Source organism: Phoenix dactylifera, chromosome 14, assembly GCF_009389715.1.
Source record: "Phoenix dactylifera cultivar Barhee BC4 chromosome 14, palm_55x_up_171113_PBpolish2nd_filt_p, whole genome shotgun sequence".
NCBI lineage: Eukaryota > Viridiplantae > Streptophyta > Magnoliopsida > Arecales > Arecaceae > Phoenix > Phoenix dactylifera.
Window position 1 is genome coordinate 14,259,916 of NC_052405.1, and position 24,565 is coordinate 14,284,480.

Genomic DNA, 24,565 nt, shown 5'->3' on the forward strand with positions numbered 1-24,565 from the left:
GATTCGTTGTATCATTTCTATTGAGCAGTTTGCTTGTATTTGTGACAAACACTGAATACCATAATATGATGGCTTGGGAATTACTGCCTTTCCTAGAAACTGAAAAAAAAAAACCCCTAGAGGACTATAATAGGAGTAGGAGCATTACGGCAAGCAAAATATATTGGAGAGTAGAATGGAGTCTTCATTATTCTTCAATTTCATGTCAACTATTCTATTTTTTCAAGCAGAAAAACTTTCTGAACATATGGTGGTTATTAATTGCCACTTATCTTCAAACCTGCAACATCTTAATTGGAGAGATGGATGCCAATCAGCTGACCTACCAGTTGGTGGTCTTTAAGGTAGAAAAATAAGTTTGTACTTTCTGTTGAAAGGAATCTTTTCATTCATAGCCGCAATAAGATGACTTAGATAGGGAAAATGGAGTAAAGTCTTTGAAACAATCATCTTTGCTAGCCGATAAGCTCAATAACCTTGAGTGCCAGGTATGCTCTTAAAATAAGGTGAGATTACTAACATTACAATCATTGTAGTCGGGGCTCATCCAATATAGAAAATCTGTCACTTCTAGTGGCACTTTTAGGTTAAGTTCCAATGGAAATCTTAGCAGTTTTAAAGGTTTAACTATATTTGAGTAGATATTTTATTGAGATTAGCTATTCAATTCATGCAACATGGCTATGATCTAAGTATATTTTGATAAACATGGCTTTGTTATAGACTTATAGTGCATACTTTAATAAATATAACTATGTTAAAATGGTGAAATCCAGTTGAGCAATGCATTGAGGTTCCTGGGTAAGGAAATTGATTAGGAGGCCGGGCAAGCAGCAGTTCTTTGGTTTGTGTGACTTTTTAGATAGTTGAATTATTTCTTTGGAAGGTTTATTAACTATTCTTAAAGCTTTACAAACTAATTAATACCCAGATTCTAATAAGCTGATATTTGCAATGACTGAACCAGACTTTGCAAGAAAGCAGGCAAAGTAAACCTGTCAGACTTCGCTTTTACAGAGACACAATAGCTGTGGAGGCTGTTCTGGTGGAGAGGCTTTCTTTGTTCTAAGACATAGCTGAATGAACTACATTGTAGGTTTTCTTCAAGTCTTCTCGCCGATGACAAGATTATATCCGGCGAAGCAAATTTTGCACAATAAAAGGAAAAGAATAAAACCAGTGATGTAAATTGTATTATTGATCATATGCATGAACATGCAAATATCCAGGGAACAATTTGCTTTCAAGTTAGAGGGTTGCAAAATTGCGATCTGGGCAAAAGCAGAGAAGACTGTTGTCCACCTCTCATCAGATGTAAGTTGCATGTATTATAACTGAGATAAGTTTTTTTTATTTTAAGGGAAACAGGAAGTAAATCAAAATTAAGAACATAAAAAGAATCATCATACAAAAGATCCTCTGAATTGCACCATAAAATATACTTTGAACTTCTATCCTTGAACACCCCTGTTTTGGTGCTAGAGTACCTGCTGGTCCTCTTTTATCAATTCGGTGTGATTAGTACCTTAAACTAATTATTGAAATATTCTGAAATTATAGTAGAAAACAATACCAGAGCTTCAAAGATTCTTAGATCCATGGAAAGAAAAATTTTCATAAACCAAAAAAGTATGCCTGAAGAATCTCGAACAACACATTTCCACAATAATCAAAGCAAAATCAAGATGCATTTAATAGTTAAAGTTTGAAGTATCCAAATGAAAGTAATTGAAATTTTACTATCAAGCTTCACTTTGTTCATCCTCCTTGAACTCATAACCTTGACTAGTTCTTGCAATTAGGATCAATGGTTCTCGCTTCCTCGTAGCAAGTCCAAAAATCTCACTCATGTCAACATCTTCAGCACCAACACCAGGTGGCAACTCCCAATCAAAATGATACAGAAGCTTAGAGAGTGCAGTTTCTATAGTGGCCAACCCAAAAGAATAACCAGGACAGCCTCTCCTCCCTCCTCCAAATGGCAACAGCTTGAAATCCTGCTGCCCCTTAAAGTCGATATCGATGTCGTCAAACCTTTCTGGGTTGAACCCCAGAGGATTCTGCCATGTCCGAGTGTCCCTCCCAATTGCATAAGTATTAATCAATACTCTTGTTTTGGCAGGGATTTCATAGCCATCAATGACACATGCCTTGATGGATTCTCGCGGAACTAGAAGAGGAGCTGGCGGGTGCAATCGCAGGGTCTCCTTTATTACAGCCCTCATGCAGTGAAATTGATCAATGTCACTCTCCTCTACAATTCCTTTGCTTCCTACAATCCCTCTCACCTCCTCTTGTGCTTTCTTCATTACTTGAGGGTGCCTGGCTAGCTCTGTCATCACCCATTCAAGAGTTGCTGAGGTTGTATCAGTTCCAGCAACAAACATATCCTGATTTGAAAGTTCAAGAGTGAAATAAGCTGCAGCTTTAAATTTGGATATTTGCCATTGTCACAAAATGAAATAAAGGAACTAGTTGATGGGAAGTGGCATCAATCTTATGATGGTAAATATAGACATCAAGTATTTTGCAAATTCTGCAGAAGAGAATGACTACTTGCTGTAAATACGATGTCTTACTGTTAGAGGTGAGCTTTTGATGCATATGAGTGAGCACACAAGAACTACATGAAGACTGGGGCATTGCAGATGCAACAAGCTTAAGCCAAGTCACAAAATCAGCATCATAATCCTAAATCAAGGTGGAAGAACACCTAGAACTGCTTATATGAAAGGCATCAGCTAATCACTTGGTCAAAGCTCTAGTCTTCATTTAATAGAAAATTAGTGAACTAAATTATTATAAAACTAGAATAGCATAATTCGGTTTAAGGTTCTTGAGGTCCAATTTCTCTAGATCACAGTAATTCATGTACGGTGCAATTATCATAACAGAATAAGACAATATTAAATCTTGATCTGAAACAATACCAAATCTTGGTTTGTTTTTGTGTATGTATGTATAAGACAAGTTTCTACAAGTTTTTCCTTCTACCACGTGGCATAAGAATATCGGGCAATTCACATGTGTGATTCATGATAAAAGCACCAATCTTTTTGGACTCCCCTGGTTCATGGAGAAAGAAAGAGAGAAAATATGGTCAACAAAAAAATAAATAAATATCTCATGTTTGGTTAGAGTTTTTAAAAGAGAGATATTAGACTTTGCACTATCTCGGGGTACTGATTACTAGGCGGCAGCTACACAGGGGGGGAGCATGTCCATGGAGATGAGCACCAGGCGGAGGCTGGAGGGTTGGCAGACGGGTGCCGTGTCTATAATGGGCAGGGTCACACTTGTTCGGTCAGTCCTGAGCTCCATCCCTCTTTATCTATTGTCCAACACCCTGGTGCCTATTGCAGCGTTACGTTGTATGAAGTGATTGTTCGGAAGCTGTGGAGTGATTGATTAAAACCCCATTTGATTTTGATGAGCTCAAAGCAATTGAGTATATCTTGTGATTACTAATGAATTCAATTGAGTGTTTCAGTGAAAATCCTGTCCAAGTGTTTCTAGACTTGGTTCATAGTATTTTGGATAAGTTAAGAAGTCTGCATGAACCAATGTCTGAGACTCGAGTCGACTCCCGAGTATCACGAGTCGACTCCAAGCGTATCAAGTTCACTGGCACGAGCTCGAGTCGACTCCAGATTAGTACGAGTCGACTCCGACTGAGAACAGAAAGAAGAACAGAAAGCTTCATCTCAGAACCTGTCAACGAGTCGACTTCTGAAGTGCGTGAGTCGACTCCAATGTTCACCGAGTCAACTCCAGGGAAGTAAGAGTCGACTCCAAGCAGTCACAGGCAGAAAAGTCAGAGAGCAGTTTTCGGGTCTGAGATTCGAGTCGACTCCAGTGGAACGCGAGTCGACTCCGATGGTTGGCAGGTCGACTCCAAAGAAGATAAGAGTCGACTCTCAGAGGAACACAAGGAAAAAGTCAGAGAACGATTTTCGGACTCTGAGATTCGAGTCGACTCCCGCAGTACACGAGTCGACTCCGAGACTGAGTGACCATCAACAGACAGAAGACCATGTTACTGCCTCTGAGATTCGAGTCGACTCACAGACAGCTCGAGTCGACTCCAAGACAAGCTACACGTCAAAAGGCAGAAGACCAACTTTCGGAAACTGAGAGCCGAGTCGACTCCAAGGAGGTTCGAGTCGACTCCAAGACTGGATGAGCCAAACGACAGAGAATCGAGAGTTCGGGCTCTGAGATTCGAGTCGACTCCCAGGACAGTCGAGTCGACTCGAGTGGACAAAATTCAAATTTGGATCCACGGACTTCAGTGGATGAGCCGACTCCAAAAATTGCCAGGTCAACTCCAGAAGTTGGCGAGTCGACTCCAGGTCAAGACGAGTCGACTCCCAGTCAAGACGGCAACTTTAATTCAAATTTGGAACAGTTGCCGAGTCGACTCCGGAAAAGCGTGAGTCGACTCCTGCTACAGCCGAGTCGACTCCTGATCGCGCGAGTCGACTCCAACCCACCAACGGTCATATTGTCAGGCTGCGCAGAGTATGCAGAACGGCCAGAAAAAGCAGAGTAACGGCTAGTTTCCGTGGGGATTGGCTTAAATAGCCACAGAGGACTGTAGCAAAGCAGAGAACAGACATTCCACTCCAAGCATTCAAGTTTTCAAGCTCTCCAAGTGCTCTTAAACGAAAAAGGGGAGATCTGCATTTACTGCTCCAACAACTTCTTCCCAACAATCAAAGCTTCCTCCTCCTGCATTCAAGTGGACCACTCTTTCAAGAGGAGACCGGAGTTCCAGAAGCCATACCTCTTCACCAGCTTAAAAGCGTTTGAGGGCTTCTAACTCCTTTACGATTATATTGTCTTAAATCTGCTTTTTGAGAAGCTATTTTCTGTTTTCTTCTATCTCTTGTATTTACTTGATTCAATCGGGGGATTGAATCAAGGGGTTTAAGATTGGTTGGTGAGCCAAGTTAAAACCAACGTGTGTAAGGGTTTGATTGTGAGCCCGGGAAAACAATCGGGGTTGGTTCTAGTCGGTGAGCCTGGAAAAACCGACCGAGTTCGTTGTGAGCTCGTAAAACAACAAGTTTGGTTGTGAGCTTGCAAAACAACCGGCTGTAATCCAAGGGGGTTATAGTGAAATTCCCAAGTGAGACTTGGGGAGTGGACGTAGGAGCAAGGGTTAGCTTCGAACCACTATAAAACTTTGTGTTTGTAGTGCATTGTCTCTCATCTTCTTCCCCGCACATTACTCACAGCACTAGGCGTTAATTAAATAACTTGCTATAGTTTTTAATTAATCATCCACAAAGTTTTAAATTAGCCAAATTATATTAAAAACCCAATTCACCCCCCCTCTTGGGTTGTCTATCTGGGCAACAAGTGGTATCAGAGCCAAAAACTCTTCCACTCAAGAGTTAAAAGATCAAAATGACAACCCCATTTGGATCTTCTCACATTGAGGGTCAGTCCACCCAAAGACCCCCTTTCTTCAATGGATCTGACTACTCATACTGGAAGGCTAGGATGAGAATATTCATCCAAGCCCAAGACTATGAGATGTGGTCCATTGTAGTAAATGGGCCATACATCCCATCCATATACGTAGATGGTGTTAAGGTACCTAAACTAGAAATGGACTGGGATGAACATGACATGAGGAAGGCACAATTAAACTCTAAAGCTATGAATGTGTTTGATTGTGCCTTAGACCGTAATGAATTCAATAGGGTCTCTACTTGCAATTCTGCAAAAGAGATTTGGGACAGACTTGAAGTGACCCATGAGGGCACGAATCAAGTGAAAGAGTCCAAAATAAATATTTTGGTTCATAAATATGAACTATTTAAAATGGACTCTAACGAAACATTACATGCATGTTCACTAGGTTTACTGATATTGTCAATGGCCTAAAAAGCCTTGGCAAGAACTATACTAACAGTGAACTTGTCAGGAAAATCCTTCGGTGTCTACCAAGGTCGTGGGAAGCTAAAGTGACGGCAATCCAAGAAGCTAAAGACTTGAACAAGCTTCCACTTGAAGAGCTCCTTGGATCCCTTATGACGCATGAGCTTACCATGAAACAACACAACGAGGAAGAGTCCTCCCATAAGAAAAAGGTAATAGCTTTAAAATCTACTTCTTCTAACAAGGACTTGTCTTGCAGCAGCAGCAGTGAAGAAGAAGAAGATGAGGAAGATGGTGGTGAGGCTCTTCTTGTGCGCAAGTTCAAGAAATTCATCAACCACAAGAAGTCCTATCATCAAAGGAGAGGCCCCTCAAATTCCTACCGCAAGGACAAAGGTAAGGGAAGGGAAAGTGAGGGGATCGGCTGCTATGAGTGGCAAAAAGCCGGGACACATCCGAGCTGAGTGTCCCTTACTAAAGAAGAGCAGCAAGTACAAGAAGAAGAAGAAAGCCCTTGTCACCACCCTATCGGACTCCGACGCATCATCTTCATCATCGGATGAAGAACAAGAAGAGAAGGCCAATTTTTTTTCATGGCCAACGAAATGAGGTAACTTCCGATACGCACTATGATTTTTCATTTGATGAACTTTATGATGCATTTAATGAATTAATGGTAGAATATAAGGCTATAAATCTTAAGAATAAAGAACTGAAAATACCAATCAATCATACCTACTAAATACGATAAATTAGTTAAGGATAAGGATTTAATCACCAAAGAAAATATAGAACTTAAAACAAGCAACCAACTTTTAACTCAAAAGACCAACACCTTAACTAAAGAAAATGAAAAACTAACTAAGGAATTTTCAGAACTTAAAAAATATAAACAAACCTTAGATAAGGATCTTACTAAAGAACTTAATGATCTAAAAGCCGAAAATCAGACACTAACTAAAGAACTTAACAAATACAAACCCTTAGTTGAAAGATTTACCTATAGTTCTGAAAAATTAAACATGATACTAAATAGTCAACGTGCAGTGTTTAATAAAGCCGGTTTAGGATATAAACCAAGGAATAAGCAAAAACTTCTTAGTAACTTCTTTGTTAAAGCTGGGGGAAACAAAAAACTAAGAAAATAACCTGCTTTTGTTGTGGTACAGTAGGCCATAAAGCAAATGTATGTAATTTTAGAAAAGTAAAACTAAAAGAAAAATTAAAAGGGTATGGGTTCCAAAAGGAAACCAACTTGACTAACCATGAAGGACCAAGAAAACTTGGTACCTAAGATGACATGATTTGCTTGTGTAGGAGTGTCTTGCAGCCAAGGTCAACAAAAATTGCTGGTATTTGGATAGTGGCTGCTCAAGGCACATGACGGGTGATAAAGACCAATTTTTCACCCTTGAAGCTAAGAAGGAGTGCTGTGACGTTTGGAGACAACAACCAAGGTCACATCATTGGTATTGGTAAAGTTTCAAATCACCCCTTCTACTTTTATAGATAATGTTAGATATGTTGATGGTCTTAAGCATAACTTGTTAAGCATTAGTCAATTATGTGACAAAGATATGATGTTATGTTTAAACCATCACTGTGCTTATAACAAATACTAATGATAATAGTTTAGTTTTTAAAGGATTAGACGTGGAAATGTATATGTGGTAGACCTAGAGACCTTGCAAAATATAACCAATGTTTAGTTGTTAATGAAACTAAAGATAATAATGCTAGTTGGTTATGGCACCGTAAGTTAGGTCATGCAAGCATGGACACAATAACTAAATTAGTTAAAAGAGATTCCGTGATAGGTTTGCCAAAGTTAAAATTTGAAAAGAACAAAATCTGTGAAGCATGTCAATTTGGCAATAATCTAGGAATTCTTTTAACTCATAAAATGTGTCTCTACCTCTAGGCCTCTAGAATTATTACACATGGACCTATTTGGTCCAACTAGAACAACAAGCCTAGGTGGAAATAAATATGGTCTAGTCATAGTAGATGATTACTCTAGGTACACATGGGTCATGTTTCTAGCACATAAGGACCAAGCATTTTCCATGTTTAAAAAGTTCCATAAGGAAGTAACAAATGCTAGAGAGTCTTCAGTCATAGCCATTAGAAGTGACCATGGTACCGAATTCGAAAATCAATTATTTGATGAATTTTGTAGTAAAAAGGGGATAACCCATAATTTTTCTGCACCTAGGACACCACAACAAAATGGAGTTGTGGAAAGGAAAATAGAACACTAGAGGAAATGGCTAGAACGATGTTATGTGAAAGTAACCTCCCTAAGTACTTTTGGGGAGAAGCCATTAATACTTCTTGCCATATATTAAATAGAGTTTATTAAGACCCATTATAAAGAAAACACCTTATGAACTGTGGAAAAACAGAAAACCAAAGTTAATTATTTTCATGTTTTTGGATGTAGGTGTTTTGTACATAATAATGGGAAAGATAATCTAGGAAATTTGACCCTAAATCTGATGAAGGAATATTCTTAGGTTATTCTACAACTAGTAAAGCCTATAGAGTCTTTAATAAAAGAACCTAGTTATAGAAGAATCTATACATGTTGTTTTTGATGACTCTAGTGACATCTCTCTAGTAAGAAGTTAATTTTGATGATGATATTGAAATACTTGAAGAAAAGATAGATGAGATGGGATTACAAGATGATAATCAAAAGTTGATTGAAGGAGAATCATCAAGCCAAGAGCTATTAGTGGATCATGGGCTAACTAAAGCTTGGAGGTATGCTCACGGGCATCCTAAGGAACTAATTCTAGATGATCCATCACAACCGGTTAGGACTAGAGCATCCTTAGAAATTTGAATAACCATCTAGCTTTTGTTTCACACTTTGAGCCCAAACATATAGAAGAAGCCGAAAATGATGTAAATTGGATAAATGCAATGCAAGAAGAACTAAACCAATTTACTAGAAACAAAGTGTGGGATCTAGTAGAGAGACCTTCTGAATATCCAATTATAGGTACAAAATGGATATATAAAAATAACTAGATGAAAATGGAATTGTTATAAGGAATAAGGCTAGACTAGTAGCAAAGGGTTATAATCAAGAAGAAGGCATAGATTTTGATGAAACCTTTGCTCCCGTAGCTAGACTTGAGGCGATTAGACTTCTATTAGCATATGCATGCTCTAAGGACTTCAAACTATATCAAATGGATGTAAAAAGTGCTTTTTAAATGGGTATTAATGAGGAGTGTATGTAGAACAACCTCCTGGTTTTGAAAATCATCAATACCCTAATCATGTGTATAAACTGAACAAAGCACTTTATGGACTAAAACAAGCACCTAGAGCATGGTATGAGAGACTTAGTAAATTCCTATTAGAACATGAATTCTCTAGGGAAATGTAGATACAACATTATTTCTGAAAAAGAAAAATAAGGATATGTTATTAGTACAGATTTATGTTGATGATATCATTTTCGGTGCTACTAACAATCGCCTCTGCGAGGAATTTGCTGATTTGATGCAGAGTGAGTTTGAGATGAGCATGATGGGAGAGCTGAACTACTTCCTCGGGCTTCAAATCAAACAATCTGAAGGAGGCATCTTCATCAATCAAGCAAAATATATCAAGGAGATGCTCAAGAAGTTTGATATGGAGGGAAACAAGTCAATCAGCACCCCCATGAGCTCATCATGCAAAGTTAGACCAAGATGAATCAGGTAAATCTGTAGATCAAAAACTTTATAGAGGTATGATAGGATCTTTACTGTATCTTACTGCAAGTAGCCTGATATTATGTTTAGTGTGTGCATGTGTGCTAGATATCAGGCTAATCCTAAAGAATCACACCTAGCTGCAGTTAAGAGAATTTTAAATACTTAATGGAACTAAGAACATAGGGCTATGGTACTCTAAAGAATCTAGCCTAAACTTAATAGGGTACACAGATTCAGACTTCGCTGGATGTAAGCTTGATAGAAAAAGTACCAGCGGGTCGTGTCAATTTCTAGGAGAAAACCTAATCTCATGGTTTAGCAAGAAACAAAACTCGGTTGCATTATCCACTGCAGAAGCTGAATATGTTGCAGCCGGGAGTTGTTGTGCTCAAATCTTATGGATTAAACAACAATTAGAAGATTATGGCATTAAACAAGATAAAATTCCCATTAATTGTGATAACACAAGTGCCATAAATCTAACTAAAAATCCAATTCAACATTCAAGAACTAAACACATTGAGATAAGACATCACTTCATAAGAGATCATGTATTGAATGGTGATGTGTCACTCCAATTTGTGTACTGATAATCAATTAGCAGATATTTTTACAAAACCCCTAAGTGAAGAGAGGTTTAGTGTGCTTAGGAGGGGATTAGGAGTGATTGATCCATCCTAGTGGGAGTTTTCACTAGATTAATTGATTTTGATGATTAGAATGAGGTTAAAATAGAGTTTCTATCAATGATCATCAAATCAGATCCTTAATTAGGTGATTTTCCCTCATTTGGCACGATTATAGCATGGTTTTAGGTGCGTGCCAAGGTTAGAGACGACTCGAGTAAGTTTCAGAGCCGGCTCCTAAGGGGGAGTCGACTCGCGCATTGCGGGAGTCGACTCGCAAAGATGGCAGCTGAGGGGGAGTCGACTCGCACACTGTCGGGAGTCGACTCGAAGTCTACAGGCGCATAAGAGAGTCGACTCGCGCATATTCTGGAGTCGACTCGAGGTCGAGTCGACTCGCGACTCAGGGAGTCGACTCGCAGTCGGGATCCGACTTTTTAACCCTAGGTTTGTCGTTTCGCAAACACTTTTCTCAAGCCGCCACTGTTCAGCCCTAGAGCCGACTCCTAGGTCGTCCCCGATCGTCTCCAAGCCTTTTCCGTCGATTCTTCGCCGGACATTGAGTTTCCGTCCGTTCCTAGGTCATTTCCGGTCCGTCCCGAGCTTCCTCGTCGGTCCTTCACCGTCCTCTAGGTTTTTCTTCCCGTTTAGGTCAAGATGCCTCGTAAGACCGTCGTTAGGAAGAGGTCCCGTCCCGAGGCCGGTCCCGAGCGGCGCTCCAAGGCGCGGCACGATCCCGCGAGGCAACCACCTCCGGCTCGTTCCCCGCCTAGGGCGGTTCCGAGGCCGTTGGCCGGGAAGGCCGTCACCTCCGGGAGGTATGTCGATTTCGACTATCTCTCCCGGGGGGTTCACCATAGGTGATAGGCTTAGAGCCCAGGGCCTAGAGTACTTCCTCACTTGGACCTTCCCACTATCCTGGCCTAGTTCAAGAGTTTTACAGTACCGTCCATCGGGGAGATGGAGGTATCGAGGGCACGGTAGTAGGTGTCCCTTGCGTGTCACGGAGGATCATTGCCCATCCTCACCTTCCATTAGTAGGGGTGGCTCCCGCACACCCTGAGGATAGAGTTGAGGCCCTTACGGTCGTCTTAGGGCATCCACCTCAGTCCCCCCTAGACGAGGTATCTGCTAGCTCACTTCCTATTGAAGTGAGAATCCTTTTGAGCATTCTGTCCAGGTCCATCTTCCCTAAGACAGGGAGATTTGATTTTGTAAATGAGAGGGACTAGCTATTATGTCTTATATCCTTCAGGACACCCCGATCAACTTCCCAAAGCTCATTATAGGTATATGTGTGAGCCCCTAGATAGACCTAGGCTCTCACTCCCATACGGATGTTTTCACTCTTCTTTTAGGAGTACGAGATTCCCATTCCTGAGAGGGAACCCTCTCGTGCCTTGCGATGGACTGATCGCTTGTGTACGGGGACTATGCACAGGATGGGGTTTCGGAAGAGAGAAGGGATCTGGGTTAGGAAGTCTACCCTCACGCTCAGACCACCAGACCTTCACCCAGTCCTGAGCCGATTCAGACTACCCAGACCTTCCAGACCATCCAGACCTTCCATCCACTCCTCCTGCTCCTACCACCTTTGCCGGACCTTCCTCCTCGGCTCCACCATCTATGGAGGTCCGGATTGATCCAGAGCAGCTCCGGGAGCTGCGCAGGAGATCGTCGAGATGAGGGATGAGCTGCTTCGGGAGCTCCGAGGTGCGGTGCCTGCTCCCACTCCTGCACCCGTATCTTCTCAGTTGGTCCCTTCCTTGACAGCCGTGACTGACATGACGGCTCATGTACGGGAAGAGATCTACAATATCCGGAGTTTGGTCCAGGCCAGTTCCACAGCATGAGTGAGGTCACGAGCTCCACTCGACAGATGCGAGAGGAGATAGGTCGTGACATGCACACCACACCGAGGGGGCCGAGCGCTTGTCGAATGTACTCATCGACAAGCTGGACGCACTTCAGACATCGGTGACTGGGCTTCAGGCGTCGGTGACAGAGCTCTCCACTACACATAGCAGAGCCACCACGTCTATCATCGCACAGCTTGGCCATGTGATAGATGCAGTCACCCTCCTCATGGAGCAGAGCCGATTGAGAGGAGGAGCCACATCCTCGAGAGGAGGAGCCACATCCTCCAGAGGAGGAGATGCATCCTCGAGAGGGGGAGCCTCATCCTCGAGGAGGCCATAGATGTTTTTGTGTTTTGTCTTGTTTTGCTTACTTATTGTATTCTCAAATGTATTCACATTCATATCAATACAATGAGTAGACATTTTATCTTCAATTATGTGCCATTTGATGTGCCATTTGTTGATTGCTGCCATTGATTGTGTGTGATTACCTCCTTTTGGTTATGATGACAAAAAGGGGGAGAGATATGTATAAAATATGGTAAAAATATGTAAAAGGGGAGAAATATTAAAAAAATATGTAAAAAAAATCAAATGTAACGATAAACTCTTAAAAACACATACAAATTTGTTCTAAGTGGATTCGGTACCTCGAGGCTCATTATCTCTCTTTTGGGGCTCCTAATGGAGTAATCTCCAGAATCTATTCAAAGGGATATTCGGAGATTAGCTGAATCCTACTCAAGAACAAATTGACAGATTTTCCCTCTAAAAAGATAAATTCAGTTCAAAAACTTCAAAGCATTAAAAGAAAATTCAGAGAATCGAAACATTAGTTGAATGCATATGTTGAGGGGAGAATCTGAATTTTAATTCAAGCTAAATCATTAATGACATATAAGCCAAACAATTGATTGCATAATATGTAGGCTTATATAATTCCAAATGAAAGGGGGAGCTTTAACTCCGAAATTTAATGTTTCACTCCTTTCAAACTTGGATAAATTAAATTATCAGACATTTGAATTCATTTATGGTTTTTACTTCATTATTTTATGAGCAATTCATTTTACATATACTCAAAGTTTTGTCATCATCAAAAGGGGGGAGATTGTGGAGCGATTGATTAAAACCCCATTTGATTTTGATGAGCTCAAAGCAATTGAGTATATCTTGTGATTACTAATGAATTCAATTGAGTGTTTTCAGTGAAAATCCTGTCCAAGTGTTTCTAGACTTGGTTCATAGTATTTTGGATAAGTTAAGAAGTCTGCATGAACCAATGTCTGAGACTCGAGTCGACTCCCGAGTATCACGAGTCGACTCCAAGCGTATCAAGTTTCACTGGCACGAGCTCGAGTCGACTCCAGATTAGTACGAGTCGACTCCGACTGAGAACAGAAAGAAGAACAGAAAGCTTCATCTCAGAACCTGTCAACGAGTCGACTCCTGAAGTGCGCGAGTCAACTCCAATGTTCACCGAGTCGACTCCAGAGAAGTAAGAGTCGACTCCAAGCAGTCACAGGCCAGAAAAGTCAGAGAGCAGTTTTCGGGTCTGAGATTCGAGTCGACTCCAGTGGAACGCGAGTCGACTCCGATGGTTGGCAGGTCGACTCCAAAGAAGGTAAGAGTCGACTCTCAGAGGAACACAAGGAAAAAGTCAGAGAACGATTTTTCGGACTCTGAGATTCGAGTCGACTCCCGCAGTACACGAGTCGACTCCGAGACTGAGTGACCATCAACAGACAGAAGACCATGTTACTGCCTCTGAGATTCGAGTCGACTCACAGACAGCTCGAGTCGACTCCAAGACAAGCTACACGTCAAAAGGCAGAAGACCAACTTTCGGAAACTGAGAGCCGAGTCGACTCCAAGGAGGTTCGAGTCGACTCCAAGACTGGATGAGCCAAACGACAGAGAATCGAGAGTTCGGGCTCTGAGATTCGAGTCGACTCCCAGGACAGTCGAGTCGACTCGAGTGGACAAAATTCAAATTTGGATCCACGGACTTCAGTGGATGAGCCGACTCCAAAAATTGCCAGGTCAACTCCAGAAGTTGGCGAGTCGACTCCAGGTCAAGACGAGTCGACTCCCAGTCAAGACGGCAACTTTAATTCAAATTTGGAACAGTTGCCGAGTCGACTCCGGAAAAGCATGAGTCGACTCCTGCTACAGCCGAGTCGACTCCTGATCGCGCGAGTCGACTCCAACCCACCAACGGTCATATTGTCAGGCTGCGCAGAGTATGCAGAACGGCCAGAAAAAGCAGAGTAACGGCTAGTTTCCGTGGGGATTGGCTTAAATAGCCACAGAGGACTGTAGCAAAGCAGAGAACAGACATTCCACTCCAAGCATTCAAGTTTTCAAGCTCTCCAAGTGCTCTTAAACGAAAAGGGGAGATCTGCATTTACTGCTCCAACAACTTCTTCCCAACAATCAAAGCTTCCTCCTCCTGCATTCAAGTCGACCACTCTTTCAAGAGGAGACCGGAGTTCCAGAAGCCATACCTCTTCACCAGCTTAAAAGCGTTTGAGGGCTTCTAACTCCTTTACGATTATATTGTCTTAAATCTGCTTTTTGAGAAGCTATTTTCTGTTTTCTTCTATCTCTTGTATTTACTTGATTCAATCGGGGGATTGAATCAAGGGGTTTAAGGTTGGTTGGTGAGCCAAGTTAAAACCAACGTGTGTAAGGGTTTGATTGTGAGTCCGGGAAAACAATCGGGGTTGGTTCTAGTCGGTGAGCCTGGGAAAACCGATCGAGTTCGTTGTGAGCTCGTAAAACAACAAGTTTGGTTGTGAGCTTGCAAAACAACCGGCTGTAATCCAAGGGGGTTATAGTGAAATTCCCAAGTGAGACTTGGGGAGTGGACGTAGGAGCAAGGGTTAGCTCCGAACCACTATAAAACTTTGTGTTTGTAGTGCATTGTCTCTCATCTTCTTCCCCGCACATTACTCACAGCACTAGGCGTTAATTAAATAACTTGCTATAGTTTTTAATTAATCATCCACAAAGTTTTAATTAGCCAAATTATATTAAAAACCCAATTCACCCCCCCTCTTGGGTTGTCTATCTGGGCAACAGAAGCTTTATTTGGGGACGACGGGGGTAGCAGAGGGGGTGTCCACCTTTTGGCCTAGGAGACTATATGCCAACTGACCAGCAGAGGCGGATTGTTGGTCCATTTATTAGTAAAGCGCCGGGAGATACTAGCGACTATACTAGCTGCTAGGTTCCTCCTAGAGTCGGAGAGTTTATGAGGGGCGCTACTGAGGGCAAAGTATGGAGCTCCGACGTGTCCGGTTGCAGTCCGAGTTGGGCGTGGGTGCTCTTTCATATGGCGAGAGATTTGTGTCCATGCCCTGGCGATGCTACTGGCGATCAGATGGGAGATCGAGGACGGACGAGCGGTCAGTGTCTTGGAGGATAAGTGTCTTTATGAGATCCCATTGCAGGGCTGGCCCACTATGATCGACCACAGAGGGCAAGAGGGATGCAGAATCTATGATCTCTTCATTTTGGAGGAACGGAGATGGGACGAGGCCTCGTCAGGTTGTTGTTTGGGGAGCAGCTTGCTGAGTGGGTCCTGTCGGTACCGATCCCATCAGGAGAGATAGCGAACAAAAGGGTCTGAAGCTTGACCGGGAGGTCAGTGGTGTGAGCCTGGATGTCTCCAGGCAAGTTGGGAGGCCTTTGGCGTGGTAGATTGATGGTGGATGAATCTGAAGGATGCGCATCCACCCCCATGTTGCTTTGTTTCTTTAGAAAGTGGCATGGGGGTGCTTGCCCATCAGAGGCGTGCTGGTCAAATGAGGAGTGTGAATCCCTAAAGCTTGTGTGGACTTTCCGAAGGTGGAGGAGTTCATCTACCATGCACTCATTGAGTGTTCGTGTGCCAGTCAGATTTGGAAGTGTGCTGCAACCCACATTAACCATCAACAGGTGTGGTCGTCCATTGAGGACTTCCTGGACTTCTTGGAGGCTTTGGTGGGGGGACCTGGACTCAAGGAGAGGGGGTCATGGGTTGCCTATCTAGCTTACCATTGCTGACTGGATAGGAACGCCTCAATCTTCGAGGATGATGTTTCTCACCCGAGGTCAGTGGCAGACATAGCACTATTGCATGCAGCAAAGTTCGTCGGCATCACTGAGGTTTCATCTGTAGGGTTACTTAGGAAAACCTGGGGCTCCAACTCAGCTACTACAACCCTCAGGACTGTGTTTATTTTCTGGGTGCCCCCACCTCCTAGCTTCCTCAAGGTAAACTTTGACGACAGTATGGTCGAGAGAGGAAGATGCGGAGGCATGAAATTTGTCATCCAAGATCATGACGTCAGTGTGGTCTATGTCGGAGCCTCTTTGTAGCCACTTGTTCTCTAATTTTGTTGGCCGTATTCATACCCGATCGATGTGAACCACCGTTTTACCAAAAAAAAAAGAAAGAGAGAGAGAGATGAGAAAATAGTTTTCTATAGAAATAAAATTTTTTCATTTTTTGGAATAAAAATTATGTGAAACATGAGAAAGTTCAATTTCCATCCGTTGAAAATTGAAGTATTTTTTTTAAAAAATGCCTTTAAGTTTTTAGATAGCATCGGATAACTGGTATGTTACATAATTTTTTTAAAAAAAGTACATGGTCAACCAAATATAAATCATTCTAAAATATACCACTTTTTATAGTTAATCAAATATATAAAAATTATGTTCTAAAAAATATTATATATTCAGCAAACAAAAATTATTTCCGTCAACCCTCTTTGTGCTCGGGAGTTGCTTTCTCCAAGGAAAACCCGCCAAAACGACATTATCACTGTAAATAAAAACATGAAACACGGCCATACGTCGCTACGTGCCAAACATCTACCAATCAACACCCGCTTTCGTGTTCCGCATGACACGGACCAGCGACCACAGCACGACTCCAAATCTGTGACTTTAAGCCACTGTAGACCCCACCAAGTAGTTACGTCGACGCAATGGCATTCAGATGAACGACAAATCCCAGACCATAACAAACAAACGGTCTAGATTGTTCGAGATCAACATGTGAACGCTGGATGCAGCTACCGCATATAAATTAGATAAGGATAGACGTACCTAATTTTTTCGATGGGTCTCAATAAATTATCTGGTATTCTTACCGCCTACTTGAAATGAGAGAGGGGACGAACCAGGACGAGGGCTTTGAGATTATCGTCAGTGATGGGAACCTCCAGATCTGGGGACTTCTGGATCCGGAGCAGGACATCCAAGAAGTCCTCCTCCTCGCGATCCGGCCCGCCGATTCGACGTTGGTGGTCGGCGATTATTTCGTCGCAGACGGCGCTCAAGTCGTCGCGGTTCTTCTCCAGCCGCCGCCGCAGCCCCGTCACCGAGTTCACCCACTCCAACCCGGGGAAGAAATCGCCCAACGTGAACCCCGCGAACAGCGCCTGCCACCAAAGTAACGGCCGTTATAACGACGTCCGCGGGCTCTACCTTTTTTTTTTTAAATAAAAGGTTTTTTTTGGCACAAATACCCTTCAAAAAAATTTAAATTTATGTAAATACTCTTTTAAAATTTATTTTTATTTCTATACCCTCATAAAGTATTATTTTTGCACAAATGCTCATAATATAATGGTTCTTCTAACGCGATTGAAAAACCATATTTATTTTAATTAAAAATCAAATAGAATTTTGAAATTACTTTTTTGTCCTTCATCGTAATCTATTAAAGATATTTTAGTCATTTTAATTTGAAACCGTTAATTTTGTAATGACGTTAGGGGACATAGGTGCATATACAAAAATAAGAATAAAAAAAAATAGAATAGCAAATCAAGTATTTTATATTTATGAGAATATTCATGCAAATTTTTTTTAAAATAAATATAGATAATGGCCATTTGAATAGCAGCCGTTATTTTACCGTTTGCCCGTTATAATGGTTTATGTCCTCTTTGTTTATACTCGTAGACTACTTGTTATTAATTTAAACATGCATCCTAGCCTAAAAGTAATACATTATTTAGTAAACAGCGGTCTAAGTCAAATAATGTTCCTTTAATACACTAACAATCGTTATTTTGACCATAAATTTCTTTTGTAAACATCTAATGTTGAACATTACGATATTTTTATTAACAATCATTATTCTTAATTTGGCAATTAGTTGTTGTATAATTGACATAACACGGTTACTGAATATTTCAGGAGTTATGAAAATAACATAATTTTTACATAAGAAACATTTCACACAAGCTGCAAAATATAATTTTTAATCGAATAAAGAGTTTTTGGAAACAAAATCCAATAAAGAGTTGAAAAAACATGCACTTCAAAGTCTAGGCATTCTAGCCGTTGCAACGGGCCGGATAAATAACGGCCGGTATGTCCGTTACAACGGAAAAATACTGTTTCGGAAGGGGTTATATAGGCCTTGCCTGCGATTCCGCAAGCACCTCCGGCAGCCGGGAACCCGGCGGCGGAGAAGCGCCGACCAAAGGCGACGCGGCAGAGCACGTCGTTAGCGAGGTTGAAGAACCGGGCGCTGAGATCGACGGCGCAACCCCCACTGCCGCCGGCGGTGGCGGAGGAAGCGACGGAGCGGAGGAGGCGATGGACCTCCTGTCGGCGGACGAGGCCGTAGGCGGCGACGCGGTGGGGAGAGAGGAGCTCGGAGACGCAGAGGCGGCGGGCCTGGCGCCAGTAGGGACCGGCGGGCGAGAAGGTGACGTCGGAGCAGCCGAAGGAGAGGTATCGGGCGGAGAGGAGGGCGGGGCGGGAGGCGAGGGCGGCGTCGTGGGTCTTGAGGACCTCGCGGGCGAGCCGCGGAGAGGCGACGACGACGAACGGGACGCGGCCGAGGCGGAGGGAGAGGATGGGGCCCAGGTGGCTGGAGAGGCGAGCGAGGGCGTGGTGGGGCATGGAGGTCAGGAGGTGGAGGTGGCCGATGAGGGGAAGGGCCGGCGGCGATGGCGGAAGGCGGTCGCGCCGGCGGTGGTGGTGGAGGTGGTAGGAGAGATAGAGGGTGGCGAGCAGGAGGAGGAGGAGGGAGAGGAAGGTGACGGGATCCACTTCCATTCTATCTTTGATTGTTCTTTGATTTGTTTTGGAGAGGGAGGGTGATAAAATAAGAGGGAGCGTCACAGAGCTGAAGTCTCGTAGTGCGCTCTCAAATGCACGCTCATGAATCACATCAACGCCGCGCGTCGAACATTGTCCTAACAGGATGGGAATCTAGTGAGGGCTGCTATGCGGGGTGGGTTTATCCCTTCCTCCCCCCCCCCCCTCCCTTTTTGTGTACCAAAAAAAAAAATATCACATCAACGTCGTTGAATTATTCCAATCCCTCGTAACGTGCTAGATTGGTACATAACTCGTAACTTACATAGTAGCAGTAGAAATAAAAATAGCAGCAATACTAACACTACTACTACTACTACTACTATTACTAATAATAATAATAATAATAATAATAATAATAATAATAATAATAATAATTCGAGTTTGAAATATCAAAAAGAGTTATGAATGTTTAGGCGCATACAAGCTTGATATATATAACATATTGATCTTTATTTCTTCAAACTTCTAATACCAGAGGGAACTCCATAGGTATCTACTAATGCAAGCCCTTTAAAATGGAACAAATAATAAAATGGTGAAGTCATTTAAACATGGAACAACAAAAAGCAAAATAAAAAAGAAAATGAAAGAGTTTGCTTCCCCCTTAAGTCTCACTATAAAAAATCACTCTGACCAAAATCACGAACATGCTACGTATCCACAAACATGCCCTTTTTTGGAGACTACAAAATATCTCAAAAACAAAAAAATCATTTAGCTCAACCCTCTTGATAACATCCAGCCCCTTATTTGCTATAAACTATCTAAACGTTTCCAAGGAGAGTAAGATATGAGATCATGCAGGCGCTTTAGATCCCTTAGGCCAATTTCTTGGAGATTAATTTCTTTGATGAAGATAACACATAGCTGGTTTTACTTGATAAGTTAGGTAGGGATAAGAAGAGAGCATCTACTAAGATTTGAAGGGTCTTTATCAATCTTTTTTCAATAAACTGGATTCTTGTTAGAGAGTCTTAAGGGAGTGAAACTACTCTCTCAAAATTAGAATCTAGCCACTAAGATCAATAGGAGGGGCACTTGGATAGCAACAATGGAAGAGGATCCTCCCCTCCCTCTCTTGTATTATATTTTATTGCTAAATGAATTGTTGATGCTTTCAATTCTCAAAAGAGAGCCTTTCTACCTTCTATGGAATGCATATCAATAGAGAAGGGAATGAGCCAACTAGTTGATTGGCTGGCTAAGGTACAACCAAAAATAATGCTACATATTATAACAATCATATCCTAGCTAAGCTTGCTTATCTTGTAAACACAAGCACCTTTGGTTGTACCTTTATTAGAAATAAATAAATTCGAGGCTTGCCTTCAACAAAAAAAGGTAATCTAAATTCGACTATCTTATCTTATAAGTTTTGAAATTATAGCTCTATAGGTTGTATCAACCTAGGTCCTCATCCAAAAAGATTAGCCAGGAGATCTAATTCGGATTCTTTAACTTTGTATATGTATTAAAGATATATTCTGTACATAATCGTTGTGGTACTAAATGTATGCTTAAACAGGTCCCTACATACTCCCTTCTTCTAGATCCCAACGTCCTTGCTAGACTAAAGGTCCAAATCCAATCAAATTCAATTACAAACACTATGGTCAATCTATGGTTATTCTCAAATAGACCCATGCTGCAGTATTCTCTAATCCGCATATACCATAAATTACAAACACTATGGTTTACCCGTAGTTGTCCTCAAATGGACCTGTATGGTAATATCCCCTAATCTATATGGGCCATGGGCTAGCTTCATTCGGATACTATTAGTAACAACCTATGATCTCATCTAAAAAATTAATCAAAAGTTATTCTTTAGGTTCCTTAAAGCTTTATATATGGGTTTTTTGAATGAATATCCTCTTAAATATTGAATTTTGCATGAATACCTTTTTCAAATTGATATTTGTATGTATACCCTCGTAAAATACTTGTTTTGCTATTTTACCCTTTTTTATCAGTATTTTTACATATGTACCCATACCATCTAACGTCATTAAAAAATTAACGGCTTGAAATTAAAATGACTAAAATACCCTTTATGGGTAGATGTGCAAAAACATATAAGGCGATCACGATGGAAAAAAGGTAATTTCAAAATTTTATTTTTTAATTAAAATAAATATGGTTTTTGTTAATAGTGTTAGAAGAACCATTATATTAGGAGTATTTGTGCAAAAATAATATTTTATGAGGATACAGAAATAAATATAAATTTTAAGAAGGTATTCATGCAAATTTGAATTTTCAGAAGGGTATTCATGTAAAAAATCCTACATATAACCTACTTAGTGTATAATTGATATGGAACTAAAACCACGCCAACACGAGTCCTCAATTAGGTTAGACAAAAGAAATTATCAACCAACTTGCTTGTAACTCCAATTACATGTAACTCCATCCACACCGCTAATCTCCACATACTTCCTACAAACTCTTACTCAAAATAAAACTTGTTGAAGATCCTCCCTTTTCTTCTAGCTTAAACCAACAAAACCTCTCCTCTCTCCTCCATCTCTATGGGATTGACATCCAATCATTAAATATCCCGACAAGAGAAACAAGTGAGTGATTCTCTCTCTCTCTCTCTCTGTCACGACCCCCGCCCCGATCCGGCAGGCCGCCACGACGGTCCTAGGGTGCGGGTAGGCATAAGGCCACCAGCCACCACGTAGAACCCTACTAACCTAACACAAACATTCTTAAACCTTCGAAACATTTTGGCATGATATATGCACAAAATGAGCACTTTTGATCTATGTTAACCTATCAGGATATATCAAAACATACGACCACTCTACCTGTCAGAGCAGCAATCACATAACCTGTTGCATAATAAACCTAGACAATATATAGCAATACATTATCACAGGCACACAACTGATCTGTATAAAACCTGGTTCCCAATCCATTCAGGGCCGAACCATATCCACAACAGGATCTATGTCTATAACTGTACACTATATACAACTGAAAGGTTTATAATACACCAAAAATATATAAACTTCTATTCTACATTATACTATGGAGCAGCATAGCTAGCAGGCAACCTCTAGTCCTGCACCTCTCTATACGGCACCTGCCCTGCAACAAGGATATCAACTAGAGAGTGAGTATATGAATACTCAGTTAGTGGAGTAGAGAGTACTATGCACATGAGACAAGATATAATCATGGTTCGAGGTGAAATCTCAAGAGCATATGAGCAGTCATCGATAACAGGGTGCACAAAACTCAACATAAGAAATATGGAGTAAATCATCACAGTATCACTGCAATCACAATCAATTCATCTGGAGCATATATAGAATAATCAAATAAACATGAATGATACATCATGAATATGCTCAACAGATTATAACACTGAAATATGCAAATCAGGGTGTCAATATGCGAAGTCATTATTAGACAGTTATTGGAAGGTGGGTCTTACGCCCCAGGCGAACCACAACAACTTCTTACTATCACATGCATATGCAGGATAAGCACCATACTGATAATGTAAATGCTGGCTAGTATCCAAAATAGAAATTCATAGAAACATCTCACATCTGCATACTAAACGGCACCTCGCGGAGTCTTACTTTGTCCGGCAGCAAGCCATACTACACCTCGCGGAGTCTTACTATGCCCGGCGGCAAGCAGATATATGTCGCAGGACTGACCGATCCTATGCCTAGGGCCGTGTCCCTCCTAGGAAAGGACTGGGTTCCGCCCACCCAGAAGGCTACTATGTGCACACAGGCCGATGTCTAACCCTACCGACTATGGATGTCCTGTAGATACTGCCAAGCCGTGCATGAATACCATAATGCACCCTCCCAATACTCTACTGAAAAGGAGTATAATCAAGACTACCACTTATTCGACCACGAACCAATCATAACTAGACATCAGGGTTGGGAGTGAGGAGTCGGGGAATGCAATGTAACTCAACATATTACTCTTTTTTCTTCTGTAATTCCTCTCAATTTTTTGCAAATGCATGTACAGAATAATCAAGCATGGAGAACAAAACGAGAAATCTACCACAGCAATCAATCAATAAGCTCAAGTGGAATCAAGTCACACTTGGCAACATTCATGAAAATGAATAAGGAATGTGCTCATGGTGCAAAGTACAAACTTTCACTCACCTGCCAATCCAACACGGTCCCGATACGCCTCCGAAACTCTATAGAACGCAGTAGGGGACTTCTTCCTCTTAATCTTTGGCTCCTTGCCCAACTAAAACATGCATTAATAACACATATATTCTTGTATCAAGGCCCAATAACCTACGTATCACTTGTAAGCATAAAAGTTTCAGTTGACCCAACTCCCCCCCTTAATTAACATTTTTTCTTTTTTCCTTATTCTTATTAATTAATCCTCAATTTACATGAATCATGATGCAAGAGTATCCCACACACACCTTGGACCAATGCTATAGGGTCAAGGTGTGCGAAAGGATCGAATCCTTTCTAATCCAAAATTTTACTGAACCTTGGGTCGACCCTGCTTGGGTCGACCCCTGCTTTCCTTGAGTCGACCCAACATCATCTTTTTTCATCTTCTTCATCCGGATGAACAGTAACCCGGATTGACATCCGGTTACTTCATCCCGGATTCGATCCTCATACCAAACTCCAAACTCTATAAAATTTTTACCCAATGTTTTACACTCATAGGGGTTTCTAAAATGGTAAGATACATCATCATCGAAGGCCGATTGACCCCCGAAATAATTTACCGAAGTTGTAACTTCGACACAGTTTTTTTGCAATCTCGAAAAAACTTTGTTGAAGCCCAACCTCCTCACTTTGGATCCCTATCAAAGACCCTATTTACCCCTTTTTTATCTTCAGATCTCTAAACATTAGATAGAATGAGTTACTTACCTCTTTTCCTCAGAAAAATTGAAGTTCTTGCACCGAGGAAAAGAGATCACACTCCTTCCTTCTTCTTTCTTTCAGCCGACAGCACAACCGGCTCCTTTGTACCTCCGAATTCTCCTCTGTGCTTTCTCCTCCTTCTTCTCCTTCTCCTTCTCTTCTTCTCTCTTTTCCTTCTCTTCTTCTGTTTTCGGTGTTCTTTCCTCCTCACCGCTGAAGGCTAAGTTCTTTGGTTTTTCTTCCCTACTACGTATCTCCCCCTGATCAATCCCCAACATACGTGTCTTCATCAAACCAATTCTCACTGCCAGCAATTCATTTCATCTTTTATATATATTTTTTTGTTTAAACTTATCAGATTCCCATTTTGCCCTTATCATATCAATGCATCTTCAATCATGCCATTAGATCCTAATTTCCAATATTACCCCTCTCTAATTACTTAATGATTATTCTATTCTTTTTATATAAATTTTTTT

At 41.4% G+C, this 24,565-nt stretch overlaps 1 protein-coding gene across 1 annotated transcript; it reads right to left on the reverse strand.

Moving 5' to 3' along the window:
- Positions 1–1,595: 1,595 nt before the first annotated feature.
- Positions 1,596–19,326, reverse strand: LOC103719641 (tryptamine 5-hydroxylase-like). Its single transcript, XM_008808980.3, is given in 4 exon segments — positions 1,596–2,390; positions 17,262–17,522; positions 18,516–18,552; positions 18,554–19,326. Coding segments are annotated over 4 exon segments (1,548 nt in total). The 5' UTR covers positions 19,156–19,326; the 3' UTR covers positions 1,596–1,742.
- Positions 19,327–24,565: the final 5,239 nt, after the last annotated feature.